The sequence below is a fragment of the Cylas formicarius genome, unplaced genomic scaffold (genome assembly GCF_029955315.1).
Source record: "Cylas formicarius isolate icCylForm1 unplaced genomic scaffold, icCylForm1.1 PGA_scaffold_6__28_contigs__length_40554024, whole genome shotgun sequence".
Taxonomy (NCBI): domain Eukaryota; kingdom Metazoa; phylum Arthropoda; class Insecta; order Coleoptera; family Brentidae; genus Cylas; species Cylas formicarius.
The window spans coordinates 24,661,712-24,675,407 of NW_026844347.1; the positions used below are offsets into that span (position 1 = coordinate 24,661,712).

A 13,696-nucleotide genomic window follows, 5' to 3' on the forward strand; every position below is an offset into this window, starting at 1 on the left:
AATTGTATATGAATTGTTTGGGCCTATTCGTAATTCTGTTCCTCCAAAGCAGGGAATTATGTTGCCTTATCTTACTTGAAATGTCTTCAGTGCTTTTTCCGTTTTTGGATAGCGTCACTACTAAATATTTCTACTGATTGCAGTGTCTTATAGTTTCTTCAACCGCAATATCCAGATTACTCTGTTTATTGTCATCGATTCTTCATATTTATCCCAACAATTACCAAAAATGTTAATGAAATATATTTACGTTTTTCAATTTCTGTCACACTGTATTTTAGTATTACAGGTTAGCCCTTCTGTAAACTTGTTTTGGTAGCATTGATCTCGTCGAGGGAGTTTTCGCTAATTACGATTTGACTATAATCAATAGAAAGATCTTTGGATTAGACAACCTTAACCTCATTTTTTTTCTCCTCGTTTTCAATAGACAAAAAGCTTCTCAGAATCAATGGACATTTCGGCAAACGGCCGTGACGTTTAAACAAAGAAAAATAAGACATGCATGACGTTCGTCCCTTAACATATTTCCGTCCCCGATGGCCAGTCTAGTCCATTTTTTATCGTCCCTATTTTATGATCGGTTTGTTGCCGTCCGGCGAATACCTTCGAAACCGACTGATTTACGTTCCCATAGATAATGTTCGCAGTGGCAATGTCACAAATCAAAGAGACATTATGTCGCGAATTTAAATGTTGCCCGTAAATCAACAACCCATTGTCTGGGACCAGTATGTAGATTATGGGTTGAGTAATGGTACCGCGAGTTGGAGACAGGAGCGACCGCGACCCATGCACCTTCTCGTAGCTACTTAGAGTCGGCGCATCTGGCGTAGGCGTCTATAAAATTAATCTTGTCGATCCATGAAGATGGAGTGCATTCTAGATGATCTTCAATGTACCTTTCACAATCGTTCATATTCAGAATACTAGAGATTATAGAAGATTCACATTGATGGTACGGGAGGGTTTAGCATTCAGCTTTCCTGCATAGTTATAGAGCTTAATCTGGGTTTGTTTTTCTGATTAGACGCCGCACATTATCATATCACGTGAATGTTGTTGGCAGAATCTGCATTCAGTGTTTTCTTGTACTACCATTAGGTTAGATACCTTGAGGTAGTGTTCGGGCTGGTCAATTGACCACTTCTTAAGTGACTAGTCAAATTCAATCAAAATGTTTTAAATAACATCTTGCAATTGTAGTGTTATCTATCATTATTTAATAATAAATATATTATTGTAAATAGTAGAAGGCTATAGTAACACAAACTGCGTGACAGGTTTATTCTTAGGCCCCTCCTTTCCTTTTTCATCTCAGTTCGAAGTCGCCTATATGTTTAGGGTGCTTCTAGTTTTTTAGACTTTGAAAAGCAAATATGCAATCTCTCGTCGTTCATGAAGCAGTACGTTCCGTCCATAGAATATATTTTGATCTTTTTATTGTCGCGAGTTCCCTCAAAAATGGGTTGAGTTCGAAACCGCCTTGTAGCTTCCTTAGTTGCAAAAATATCCAGATATGTGTAGCGCCATAAAATGTCTCGTCAAAAAGTTGTCCAATAATTTCCATTTTATAAAATGTGTATCGTTAATGGTTCTCAAGATTGCACACAGGGGACAACGAATTTGAATCGCACAGTTCTATTTTCTAATTTTACCTACTCTAAATTCGTCATACATCGAAGAAAGGATGTTTTGCTGTTCCTTCTGTATTAATCGGTACTGAATCAAATTTGGCTTCGTAAATCAAAATACGCTGGAAAAGTAAACTATTTAAATGTTCGATATGGGCTGGGAAATTGTTTGAAATCGCGTGCATTGCCAACATAAACCTATTTGTGCGAAATTAGACGTTTCGGATAACAACCCGAAGGAAGTTGGCGATTAACTGTTACCTATGGGATTTACATGCAGTTACTTCATTGGCGCACAATAGATTAGAAATATAACATTCTTATGCCATAGTATGTATGTTTGTATGTACAATATCAAACTAACAAAATAGGTATTCGGACTTGATAGATGTCTCTGATTATTCTGAATTGATTTCAGCGTTTTTTGTTTATAGTTACATCCTATAAGAGATCTATGTTGCTTTTTTATTTCTCGAAGAAATTCCTATAGTTAGACTAGGATATTTATAATGATAAAATTGTCTCAATGAAAAATATCAATTTATTAAACTTGCAAAGTATCCTGCAATGTTTCATTTACAATTTTTCGGACCGTTTTTTAATTAATTTGTTTTATCGATATCGCTAGGAATGGATCGATTCATAGCATTTTTTAAAAATCTTTTGCGAATTCTGAGGATGTGGATGACAACTAGTAACTGCACGGTAGTGCTACATCAGCTAAGCAGATGCAGTTTTCGAAATGTATGTGTATTATGTAATAGATAATTCACAAGAAGAGTGATCGTATAGTTTTACTACTTTTAGATTTTTTACCACCTGATTTCGTACAAAATCATTTCTTATTCTCCGTAATATCCTTTTTCCATATTGTGTTGGAAATAAATATTCGTTCCGCCTTTGGGGAAATCGAAACACGTCCACGTAAATTATTTACATAAAATAGCCACGGAATCGTAATTATGCCGGCACGGAGAAAGAGGATAATATTAAAAACAGAAATCGGGGGGACCAAATAGCCCTTCATTATCATCCCCGATAAAATTAGTAATGCGAAATAATTACAACCGGCCCCGGTCGTTTATGGAGTTTGTTGATTATAAAGGAAGTGGTTCGGACTGATTTGCGAAATGGCCGGACAAAAGAAATTCGATACCTTAGTACTTTTTTAATTATTATTAACGAACGGCGGCATTTTTGGAATTTTCGTTTGAACGCCGCATTTTGTGTATGTTGGTTCTATTTCACTGATTTTTGTTTTCCGTTTCACTTTGATTAATTGAAATCGAGTCATCACTTAATATTAGATTCAGAGGTAAAATTACACGACCATTCTCTTTTCGAGCGTTTTTCTTGTACTAAATTATTTAATTATTATTTAATATACCACAAAATTTCATAATAATCGTAAGGTGTTTCGAAAAATCTTTGCAAATTTCTGGGGTCAACAAAACGTTAAAAAATAGCATTAGTTTGGTTAGGTGTCAGAAAACGCCTTCTTCAGAAGGTGTTACGAAAAATCGTTCTTTTATTATGATTTCTGAATAAAATTTAGGGTCAAAGATACCTTTGATTCATTCTTGAATGTTATTGTTAAGAAAATTTGAGCTCACAGCAATTTAGTGACGCTCTTGTACAAAATATTACAATTTTGTCATCAATCACTTTTATTTGTGGTATAAATTTTATTTAGGTATTTTAAACCGTGTCATAATACGTAAATAATAAAATGGGCTTGTGTCATTTTCTGTAAAAACAAAGTCTAAAGTCAGGAAAGCTGTTTTGAGTGTTTAAGGTTAACATACGGGACTAATATGTGCTTCTTGGATATTATAATAACGGGAATGAATTCAATCTCTTGCAATCAATCAATCTTGCAATTTCGTAGTTTTACTCTACTGGGGTGTTAAGTATGATAAAATCTTAAATTATATACTCCCTATCTTATTTGTTCTGGTTGCGTTGTCTCATTGCCTCATCTCCCGTGTCGTCAATCGTAATACCAAAATAACGGGAGGTACACGGAGCGCAGCGGAGCCAGTGTTTAATAAACGAGTGTGACTCAACAAGTTTACCAAACGTGTTGCATACTATATTTTTTCTACGATCGTTAGTTTTTGGGTCCATTTTCGCAAAACACGAGTACATTCACTGACATAACCGTCAGAATTGACAAACGTCAAAATTCAAGGCGTGGGAAATATCTCCGAAAACATCCGATTGCTCCCAAATCCGTGCGGTAAAATCCCGGAAATGTCCGAACTTGCTCGGATCCGTGGGAAACGAAACTGGCGTGCTAAAATGACGTTCCCGCGCGCTAGGTCGGAGCGTAATTAGGTATTTTACAGACGAGAGTACAAAAAATATTTTTCTTGCTATCTGATATTTTGGGTTTTTGAATTTACGCGTTCCCACTTACGTTTCAGTATGTAAACGTTACGAAAAAACAACGGCAGTTATTTTCGATAGGCGTTACTTATCTATTCGTAAAACGTTATTTTTTGCCTATTTAAATTTGAATATTATTTTTCGACGACGACAAAAAATTAAATAATTATCTAAAAGTTGAGATTTATCAACCCATTAACCTCTAGTTACTTGGTTTTAATATCCGTATATTTGGGGGTACGTCCACTTTTTTACTTATTCATACTTTATTAATTTTTTAGTATGAATCTATTCTTTTTAACCCTATTAAAATAATAATATTGAAATTCTTGCTTTGTAAATATTTAAGTGGGCATTAGGCATATTATTATAACTATTCTAAAAGTATCACAAATGAAAAGGCACGGAACTGAAAGATTAGCGTCAATTTTTAATAACTTATTAAAAGTTCGTTCGAATGCCTTGGATACTGTTGATTATCGATTTAGAAGAAAATGTTTTCCAACATTCGTTTCTACAGTTCTCAACAAAAGCTTTATCAACTGGTTAAAAATTGCGGGTTATATCAGAGTAAAATATTTTATTAATAATTTTCGGTCATCCAGGTTGTCTCTTTAAGTGAAAACTTATTAAACTTTCTTTTACAATTTTCATAAATTTTCGTTGTTTCTTACTAAGGAATTTAACGGTTGGGATATATGTAACTAAAAGACTCTCAATATTCTAAAAATGATAATTTACTCGCTATTCGCTTTGTACCTAAGCTTTTGTATTTTTAAAAGTGATTTGGTCAATTTGAGCCTAAATTGCTTTTGCAAAATGTTTCTAAGTTTTGTGTGTTTTCTGGCTTATTGTTCTACTCAAAATTTTCTATAATGCTACACCGCTTTATGCTCATGGGTTTTAAAATCTGCGTTTTCTGCTCTTGATGGCTGGACAGCATAGGTAGTGTGTACAGATAGAGCTTGACTTTTATCCTAATACACAACGGACATTATAAAATTTCAGTATTCTTGCCATTGAATTGTTTTCTTGACTAGTATGTTCTTTACTACTAAGGAGGTGTGACTATATATAAAATCTCAAAATTGTTGTTTACTCGATATTACCCACTTGCGAAATCGAACATCAAGAGTCGATAATGGCTTCCAGTTCGATATGCAAAATATATTGCACAACATGCTCTATTGTTCCTTTAGCTAACGATAATGATCCGAGTACAATGAATGTATGTTTAATACATCTGGTAATGTTTATCTAAGACCGACCCTGATTTAAACAGATAAATGGAAGTTAAACAACGAGGGGGATGATGATTATGATTACGCGGCGGGGTGATTATTGCTCGACATGCATTCTGCTGTGGTTTAATTTTCTGAAGGAAATTGTTTTACTACATTTTGGGATCGTGTCTGGGCCACTATTGTCAAGCGTGGAGCGAAGTGATTAATCTCTTGCGCAATGTTTATTGTGTAAAACGCAAAAAGGAATTTCAAATTTAATGAAAACGCGAATAAAAATTAAATAGTAAGAATCACCTATTTTTATTTATTTACCATTAAAAGTGAGTGCTTCATTGGTTAAGCTTAACATTGAGATAGTATTAATGCTTATAGCTTTCGCATAATGGATTGTGGTACAAGCAGCTACTGGAAATTTTTCAGGCGACGAGCTTTGAATTTTTGTTTCAGTCTTAAACAGAGGAAGAAAATAATGCTTCTCGTATTGGCATTTCGACCTCATCCTTCTTTGTTTAATTTTAGCAAGTTGAAAAAACGATTCTATAGTGGTATTTAAATTTGTTTGGAAAGCATAAGGTCTTGGTTTGAAACGACCTGGATCTATTTGCTCATATTGGGGTTGACTTGAAATCTTCAGTTGGTACAGTGACAGCCACTTTTAATTGACCCTTTAGTTTCCTTTATGTGTAAGAGTTAGAATCGTGATTTTTCAATCCGGATTGTAATTATTATTGACAGTACGAAACTGAACCTTGCACTGTTTGAGCGCATCCTATAGCCTAATGTAATTAGTTATTGGGTACCACAGTTAGTTTCGAAAATCAAATAAATCACAAAATGCAAAATGATTAAAAGAAAATAATATTAGGGTTTTTTTTGTGCCGCCGATATTCGTCGACGAAGCCACTAAAAATGCCGTCAGCAGGGTCCGTTCAGTAAACGCAATAACAAAACGAAACGATCGCAGAAAGAAACAAAATAAAAATGTTTAAAATCGAGCCGGAAAAATAATATCAAAATATGTTCCTCATATTAGGCCGCGTTCCGCCGCCCTCGTCCCTCAGACCCACCAAAAGTAATATTAAATTTTTATAAGAAGGGAAAAAAGAAATAGAAAACTCTTTTCCGAGTAATATAGGTTTATGGCTTCCATCTGTGAGATTACGTTAAAAGAAAGTGGACTTTTCTGGATGTGCGCTAGAGAAAGAATAAGGCGAGGACGAAGTAGGGGAGATAATAATAAAAAAAAAACAAAGCTCTGGCTTTTAAGTTACGTTCTGTTGTGCTTGTTATCAAACGTTTCGGATGCAGTTGTTGAGGGGTTGTTTGCGAAAAAGATGGATTAGTTTGCCGCCGACGACGTTGTGCGTTTTCGAAAAGGGCTTTTTTAGAATCTTCAATCAAATAATAGGCTGTATAAATAATACTTGTAGTTTTTTAACAGCTGTCCATAAATACTGTTTTCAGGATCTTCTTGACTCGTGGCGTTCGACATAAGGGTGAGGTTCTCAGTGAAAAATGTTTGGTGGTTCACTTGAATCGTGAAGTGCAACACTTTTATGCGATTAGCCCATTGCTCACCTTATCAATTGTAGATGAGAGGAATTTATAATAAAAGATTTTAATGAATCTTGTAGTTTTTGACAGCACTCAGCTTCTTTCTGTTTTACGGGAATTCCAATTGTAACAAATCTGTTTATTCCAATAGGCCAAGCAAATATGTCAAGAAGTATTGAGGAGGTGACAACTGGTTCAATACATGAGGAAATTATTGATGCGGCTTAATTGTCAATTACTGTATGCACAGATTTCAGATGAAAGCTTTCCAAATATGCCATATTATTTTTCTATTTTTACTCATCCTTGATTTATTTCTTATATTTTATTCGCATGTTCCTGAAAAAAGTGGATGCTAAACTTCCATCAAAATTGACGCACCACTAATTTTTGGGTCAACTTCAAACTTATTTTTCTCGCGAACTGCTGACTCGATTTGGATACATATATTTTTTAATTATTTAATTTAATTTAAAACCAGTTTTATTTGAATTTAAGTTTGAAGCATGTATAGAGTAGAAAAAATCGGTTTTATATTCAAGATAGATGCCTAGTATTGTTAAGTGTGACAAACAACAAACATTGATTATAGAACTGGCTTTTATTTAAACACGCTGTACATGCTTAAAATTTGAATTTAAATGAAAATGTCATTTGTTACATCGGTTCTGAGGATTTATGTTACAATTAAAATCATAAACTCAAATCAAAAAGGAAAATTTGGGGTCCCTAAATAAGACTGTTCTAGTTAAACTATTGTGAAGTTTGATTTATGACTGTCACTTGTAAAATCCGTAAATATGCAAAAAAATGTCTATATTTATTATATTATTATATATTTATATATATAAAAATTTATTCAAAAATTAGAGTACCCAGAATTGGGATCCTGCTACTTTTAATTTATTTAATTATATAAGTGTGAAGCAAGCATAATGGAGAATCGACAGGGTTTCAGATCTCAACGAAGTGATTTTGGATAGAGAAATTGATTGATTAATATTAACACCAAATTCGCGTAAAGCAAAAAGAGAATTGCTTAACATCGGTCGCGGGTTTTAACCCATCGGTAAACTCGTTTCCCGACGGAAAGTGTTCGTTTTCCCTTTTGCCTGCATATTCCCGTTGAAAGTAAAAGTCACGCGGCGGTGGGTCATAACGAGTGGGACCCACGCACGCACTCGCACGCGTTCGTTTGTTGTTGGTGGTGAAACGACCGATCAACCAAACTAGTTTATGTCCGATATATATCTGGTCGATTGGTCGGCCGGTGCGACAAAATGATTTACCGAAAAACGTGTAATCTGCCCCGCGGTTGGGTTGAAAACTATTTGTCACAATTGATTCACATGTCCCGTCACAACGTTGCCAATACTGAGCGGTTTAGTGTTTTCGGGACGGTCGTGCGAAAACGATTGGTGACTATATTTACCTGTACAGAAACGAAGAGAATAAAAATTGGTTAATTGTTGTTTGTCGTATGGTGTATCTCAAAGTTGCCTTGGATTTTGATGAAATAACCTGAGGACGGTAATACAATAGCTGACCAGTCGGTATTGTAGGACAGAGCTCGCGGAGGAACTTTTAAGATATTTTAAAAATGTAAAGAGTAAATATTATATAATATGTTATATAATATAGTATATATAATATAATACTATTAGAAAATACAATGACACTAAACATATAAAATCAATAATTACTTAAATAGGTAATTTTTATTCAATATCTAATTCTGTTTCACTTCCAGAATCGTTGCCAATTGGTTTGTCACTACGGTTTTTTCTTTCATTCGTTGTTAACAGTATCCTTTATTGAATATAATGACGTGTTTGTAAGTATTATATATATATATATATATATATATATATATATATATATATATATATATATATATATATATATATATATATATATATATATATATATATATATATATATATATTCACGTATTGATTCACGGATGGAAAAATGTGATGACACTATATTCCGGGATATCATCCGTTCGCTTGGTGAACTCCGACTGGAATCCTGCAGACGTTTCGCCAAAATCTCACTTGGCATCTTTGGCATCTTCAATGCTCGCGCTCCGAAAACACTTCGAACAGTGTTCGGAGTTCAATGAGCGAACGGATGATATCTCGGAATATAGTACATAATAATAAGAAATTAATTTTATTTAATGAGTTCCTTTTCATATGTTACATGTTATAATTTTGCTTTAAAAGAGAAGTCATGAAAATGTGTTAGCTAATTAGTCATGGATTCTATCCGTGACTACTAATTCAAACGAAACCGGAGTCGTTTATAAAATATATAAAAACTGGTGGCCAACATGAACAACGTTAAGCCTGTCGCCGTAAAATTTATGGTTTTCCACTATTTTGGCAATAAGGGGGCGTAAAGTAAAGGTCCAGCCATCCTACATGTGTGAGTTATGTGATTTTAAACGACCAATTGGATATAATTACACCTGAATGGTCCTTAAGAAACATGTTTCTCGGAGGAACAGATTTGGCTTCAGAGGCTAAAATTTTTACGTATGGTTATAAATTGATACTCAACTTTGATAATTTGAAGTGAATATATATAATAAGAACTTTAAAAATGAAATTTAACTACCGTAAAGAATTTCAATCTCTATCATTTTGTCCATGAAGTCTGGGAGGTCCTACGGATGGCAATAAATTCCTCCATTTATTTTATTAGTTTCTACAAAATATTTCACAAAAGAGAATTTATTGGCAATGAAAACCTATTTGCGATCGCTCCTATTATTTTCGATCCAACTTTCGAATACAGTTCCAAAATTTCGTTCTAAATACTTTTGTCAAATAACTTCTTCCGATATTTATTTGCCTGGTTCGCTTCAACTCCATACTTTTCGCGGTTCAGATCGAACTTTTCAAATGTCGACATTGGTTGCGTGTCTGATATTCTGGAGCGATTACACACTTACTAATCCCCATCCAATAAAAACATATATGCAGGATGATTCATTAACGCACCGCCCCAACTAAAAATGTAAAGTTTGTGTATTATTTATTACCCTACCATACAGCATGAGAATTTTTAAGAAAAGTAATTGGTTCGATATTTAAAGCATTTTTTCTTAAGTCAAGGGTTTATCAGGAAAAAGTTTGCACACTCTATAGATGCTGAAAATTTTTGTATTATTCTTAATATTGTGTTTTTGAAATATCAGCTAATTATTAGAAAAATTGACGAGAAATGAAGAAAAAAATCTATGTCCCCTGCACCTGATGGACAAAGCCTTTTTTGGAACCCTGGTTAGACGAACTTTTTTTTTTAATTTCAAGTTGAGACCGTGTAGTAATCTATAACCGAACGTTGGGCTTTGTCAGTATATAGAAAAGAAAATCTTTTAATTCTCAAACACTCCATATTTATATTTTTGTACTTCAAGTCCTTTCTAGTTGTATATATATTTGCTGGGTCCCATCTTTTGCTTGCCATATAATGTAAAATCCAAAATGATAAAAATTATATATTTCAATGTTTTTTACTAAGTCTAATACAACATGAATAAACATCTATGTGAATATGTCTTACCATATTTTTATTAATTTAAGCTATCAACACCTCTAACAAAATTAAAAATTAAGTTATAACCCACCCTCGGCTGATCAAGGAGCACATAATGTCCTGCATTTAGTACCATTACCTCTGTTAAATTCCCTCCCCTTTTGACGTACGCAGCCAAGTTATCGTCACACATTAGCATTTTCCTTTCCGCATTTGAGTATTCTTCAGCTCCTGTGAAGTTTAAACTCGAAAGGTATTTTACGGTTTGAGGATAAGGCACTATAATATCCAAGTGCCCCGAGTAAATTAAAACTGGATATTCTTCTAGTAGCTCTTCCACTAAATCCGAAACACTTTGCATGAAATCGGATGCAAAATGTTCGAGCACTTCTATATTAAAAGCGTTGAAGGTGTTGTTGCCCACGTGGATGGCTTCTCTTACGACTTCATCTTGTAGGAACAAATTAATGTTTGTGAAATTTATTGAGATGGTTTGCTGAAGTAAATTGTACCAAGACGAATACCCTGTTATTGTTTGAAATACTGCACTACCAGAAGCAGTACCGAACATTAATTCAGCAAAAAACATGAATGCAGTAACGAAATCTTCGTTTTCTATAGCGTCCAAATACCTCCGTTCATATTCTTTTATGATTTCTCGTCCATTTTCGTCCACCAGACCGAAATGGTAAAGCTGATCGCTATAGACTAGCTGGGTTTTAGGATCGCTCAAGCCATCGCCAATTGCCAAGCCTTTCAAGTTTATTATGTTAGACATTTTATTGTTCTGGTGGATATGGTACGCAATGGCGGGCACAAATTTGCCGGCATATGATTCTCCGGCAATGAATAAATCCGTATCCCGGAGTTCCGGAAATAGCTCGTAAAACTGTAACAACCCAGAATATAAATCTTGGGCTACTTTAGTTTGATTTTCGGCATACCCTCCGTCGGTGTAACTGAAACCAGTACCTACAGGATTGTCTACGTAAAGTACTGAGTGGTTTTTCGTCCAAGCATAATCTCGAACGGTAACATTTAGTTCAGAGTTCAACACGAACGGTCCATTGTATAGAAAAATCGGTACCAAACTGGATGCTCCCGGTCCACCTTGCAACCATAAAATTAGCGGGTCCGTTTCGTAGTCATTTTCAGAAGGAAAGAACCAGAAGAAAAGGTTCGAGTCGTAGACATCGTCCACGGTCAGGAAAGCAGCGTAGCTGGTAATGTTTGGGAACCTAGCGCAGTTTACCTCAGATGCGGCTCTAGCTTCTTCCGTCTGGTTTGCTTTGATAAGATCGGTAATTTTGAGGTTATCTGCGGCTTGAGATAGACAAATCCAGATGAAATAGATCACCTTTGCTAGAATTGAAGTTTTCTGCATGGTGACAGTTAATTTTTGTCTGTAAAAAATGTAGGCTTAAGTTATGTTGCTTTTGTTATTTGCCGCTTCATGAATTTGGTGCTGGTCTCATTAAGTAATTGTAATGTTTTTTTTCTCACCGTTTCGTCTTTTTAAATGAACGGCTATTATTTTTGTCAAATGTTTGTACTTGATTCGTTGTTTTCATTTATTTTTTAGACTTGAAGCTAGCTTAAATATAGGATTGGTGTGTTAAAATATTTTTTACTTATTATTTTAGAACATTTTTGCCGTTAATAAATATATATGAATAAATAAACAAACGTTAAAGCATTAAAAATATATACGCATCTAAGCAAACACCGCAAAACGAGGTTTGTTTGAATCCTTGGTTATATCTAACTTCAACTATTTTGTTTTTATTTATGATTTTTTGCTTAGATTGCATAAATATATAAACTGGATTAAAATGTACCACATAATTGCACTGCAATTTTTCGTTGCTTACTTTTACATAACACCGTAAGGTATTTCAATTTAATGCCCAACCATCTCCTTCATGTGCACAAGATTTCAAAATGGAATACAACAAACTTTTAAATCTCTATACTAATGGGCATGAATCCGGTATTAGTCAAAGTTCGATATAAAGAATAGATAGAAAGAATGAATTATATTATATTTAAATAAGATTGAAGTTAATTCATACTGTATAAATGAAAAATTTAATTCATGCTTGATTCAGTAGAGTAGCCAAACTTGGACAAATATTTTAACAACAATTATTAGTAAATGTTTTAAATAATTATTTTTGTCAAATATAGTCATTATTATTATTATTACTATTATTATTATTATTATTCATGGTTTAAAACTTTGACCATTTCTGAGCCTTAATTTTTTAAAATTATTTCTGGTACTTATTATGTACAACTAACGTCATTTTCAAGTTTGTAATTTACGAATACTAAATACTTTTTAAATATCGTACAGAGACAATATCTGCCCTTGGGAAAAAGATGCTAAGATAGTTCCAAATTGCAATATTCATTTATATTGTAAACTCCAGCCCCTGGACACGTATGCTTGCTGATGATAGCAACGCTTGAAACTGATATAGCAACAGCGTACACTTCGCGTCTATCTCTTTGATTACACTAGTCTTGGCGTCTTTGTAACACATTTCAAAAGAGACGTAAGTAAATTAATTGCATAACACTTCTATCAATATTTGAAAACTTAACTTTGCTTTGCTCGTGCTTCTGATTTTTTTAAAATTGGTTAGCTTTGGTTAATTGGACATATTGTTTTTCTAATAGATATCTAATGACAACGCCAATTTAAAAGGCACAAACATGTAAATCAATGATAACACTTACCTTAATTTAATCAAGTAGAGACATTTTGTGGCGCCGACCTCTGACTGATGATCGATCATTTAAGAAACTCACCGTTTAGCCGCAGGCTAAATATAAAAAGTAGTAAATCCGAAATTTTAATTGGTTTAACACCCGCGGTGTAATAAGTGTTTCGTAGTTGAAAGAAAACTCGAGAGGCCAAATGGAATTGTTCGAAATACTTTGACTAGTACGCACGTAGCGTCTTCGATTGACATTTGATATTCCTTATAGTTTTTGTTTTTACTGCTATTTTATGGAAACGTCAAATGGAAACAGTGACAAGGAGATCTTAAAAAGGTGTGCGTTTTCTTTTCAAAATTGAATTTGTATTTTGTCATTTTGAAGCATTGCAGTTATTCGCCGATTGAATAAAGATCGGTATTTCTAAAAAAAGAAATCATTTATGTAAATGGTCAATACAAGCACCATTTATTCTCTATTAAAATTCATGTTGACGGATTACAGTATCAATTTAAGACATCCTGTATAGCGTTGGCTAACTGTCTGAACTGAGGCAGTTTAATTGCAGTTTCAGCAATATTTCTGCTAAAAGTCATAATTCTGCAT

General features: G+C 33.9%; 2 protein-coding genes across 3 annotated transcripts in view; one reads left to right on the forward strand and one right to left on the reverse strand.

Annotated features, from left to right (window-relative positions):
• Window positions 1–13,696, forward strand: part of LOC132704172 (TOX high mobility group box family member 4-like) — a 428,384-nt gene that overhangs the window by 2,249 nt on the left and 412,439 nt on the right. The window lies entirely within an intron of this gene.
• On the reverse strand, window positions 7,879–11,363 carry LOC132703173 (venom serine carboxypeptidase-like). Its single transcript, XM_060672303.1, has 3 exons — window positions 11,311–11,363; window positions 10,458–11,255; window positions 7,879–7,932 (listed from the first exon to the last, which is right to left on the reverse strand). The coding sequence occupies exons 2-3, from the start codon at window positions 11,142–11,144 to the stop codon at window positions 7,879–7,881; spliced, it is 741 nt and encodes a 246-aa protein (XP_060528286.1). The 5' UTR covers window positions 11,145–11,255; window positions 11,311–11,363.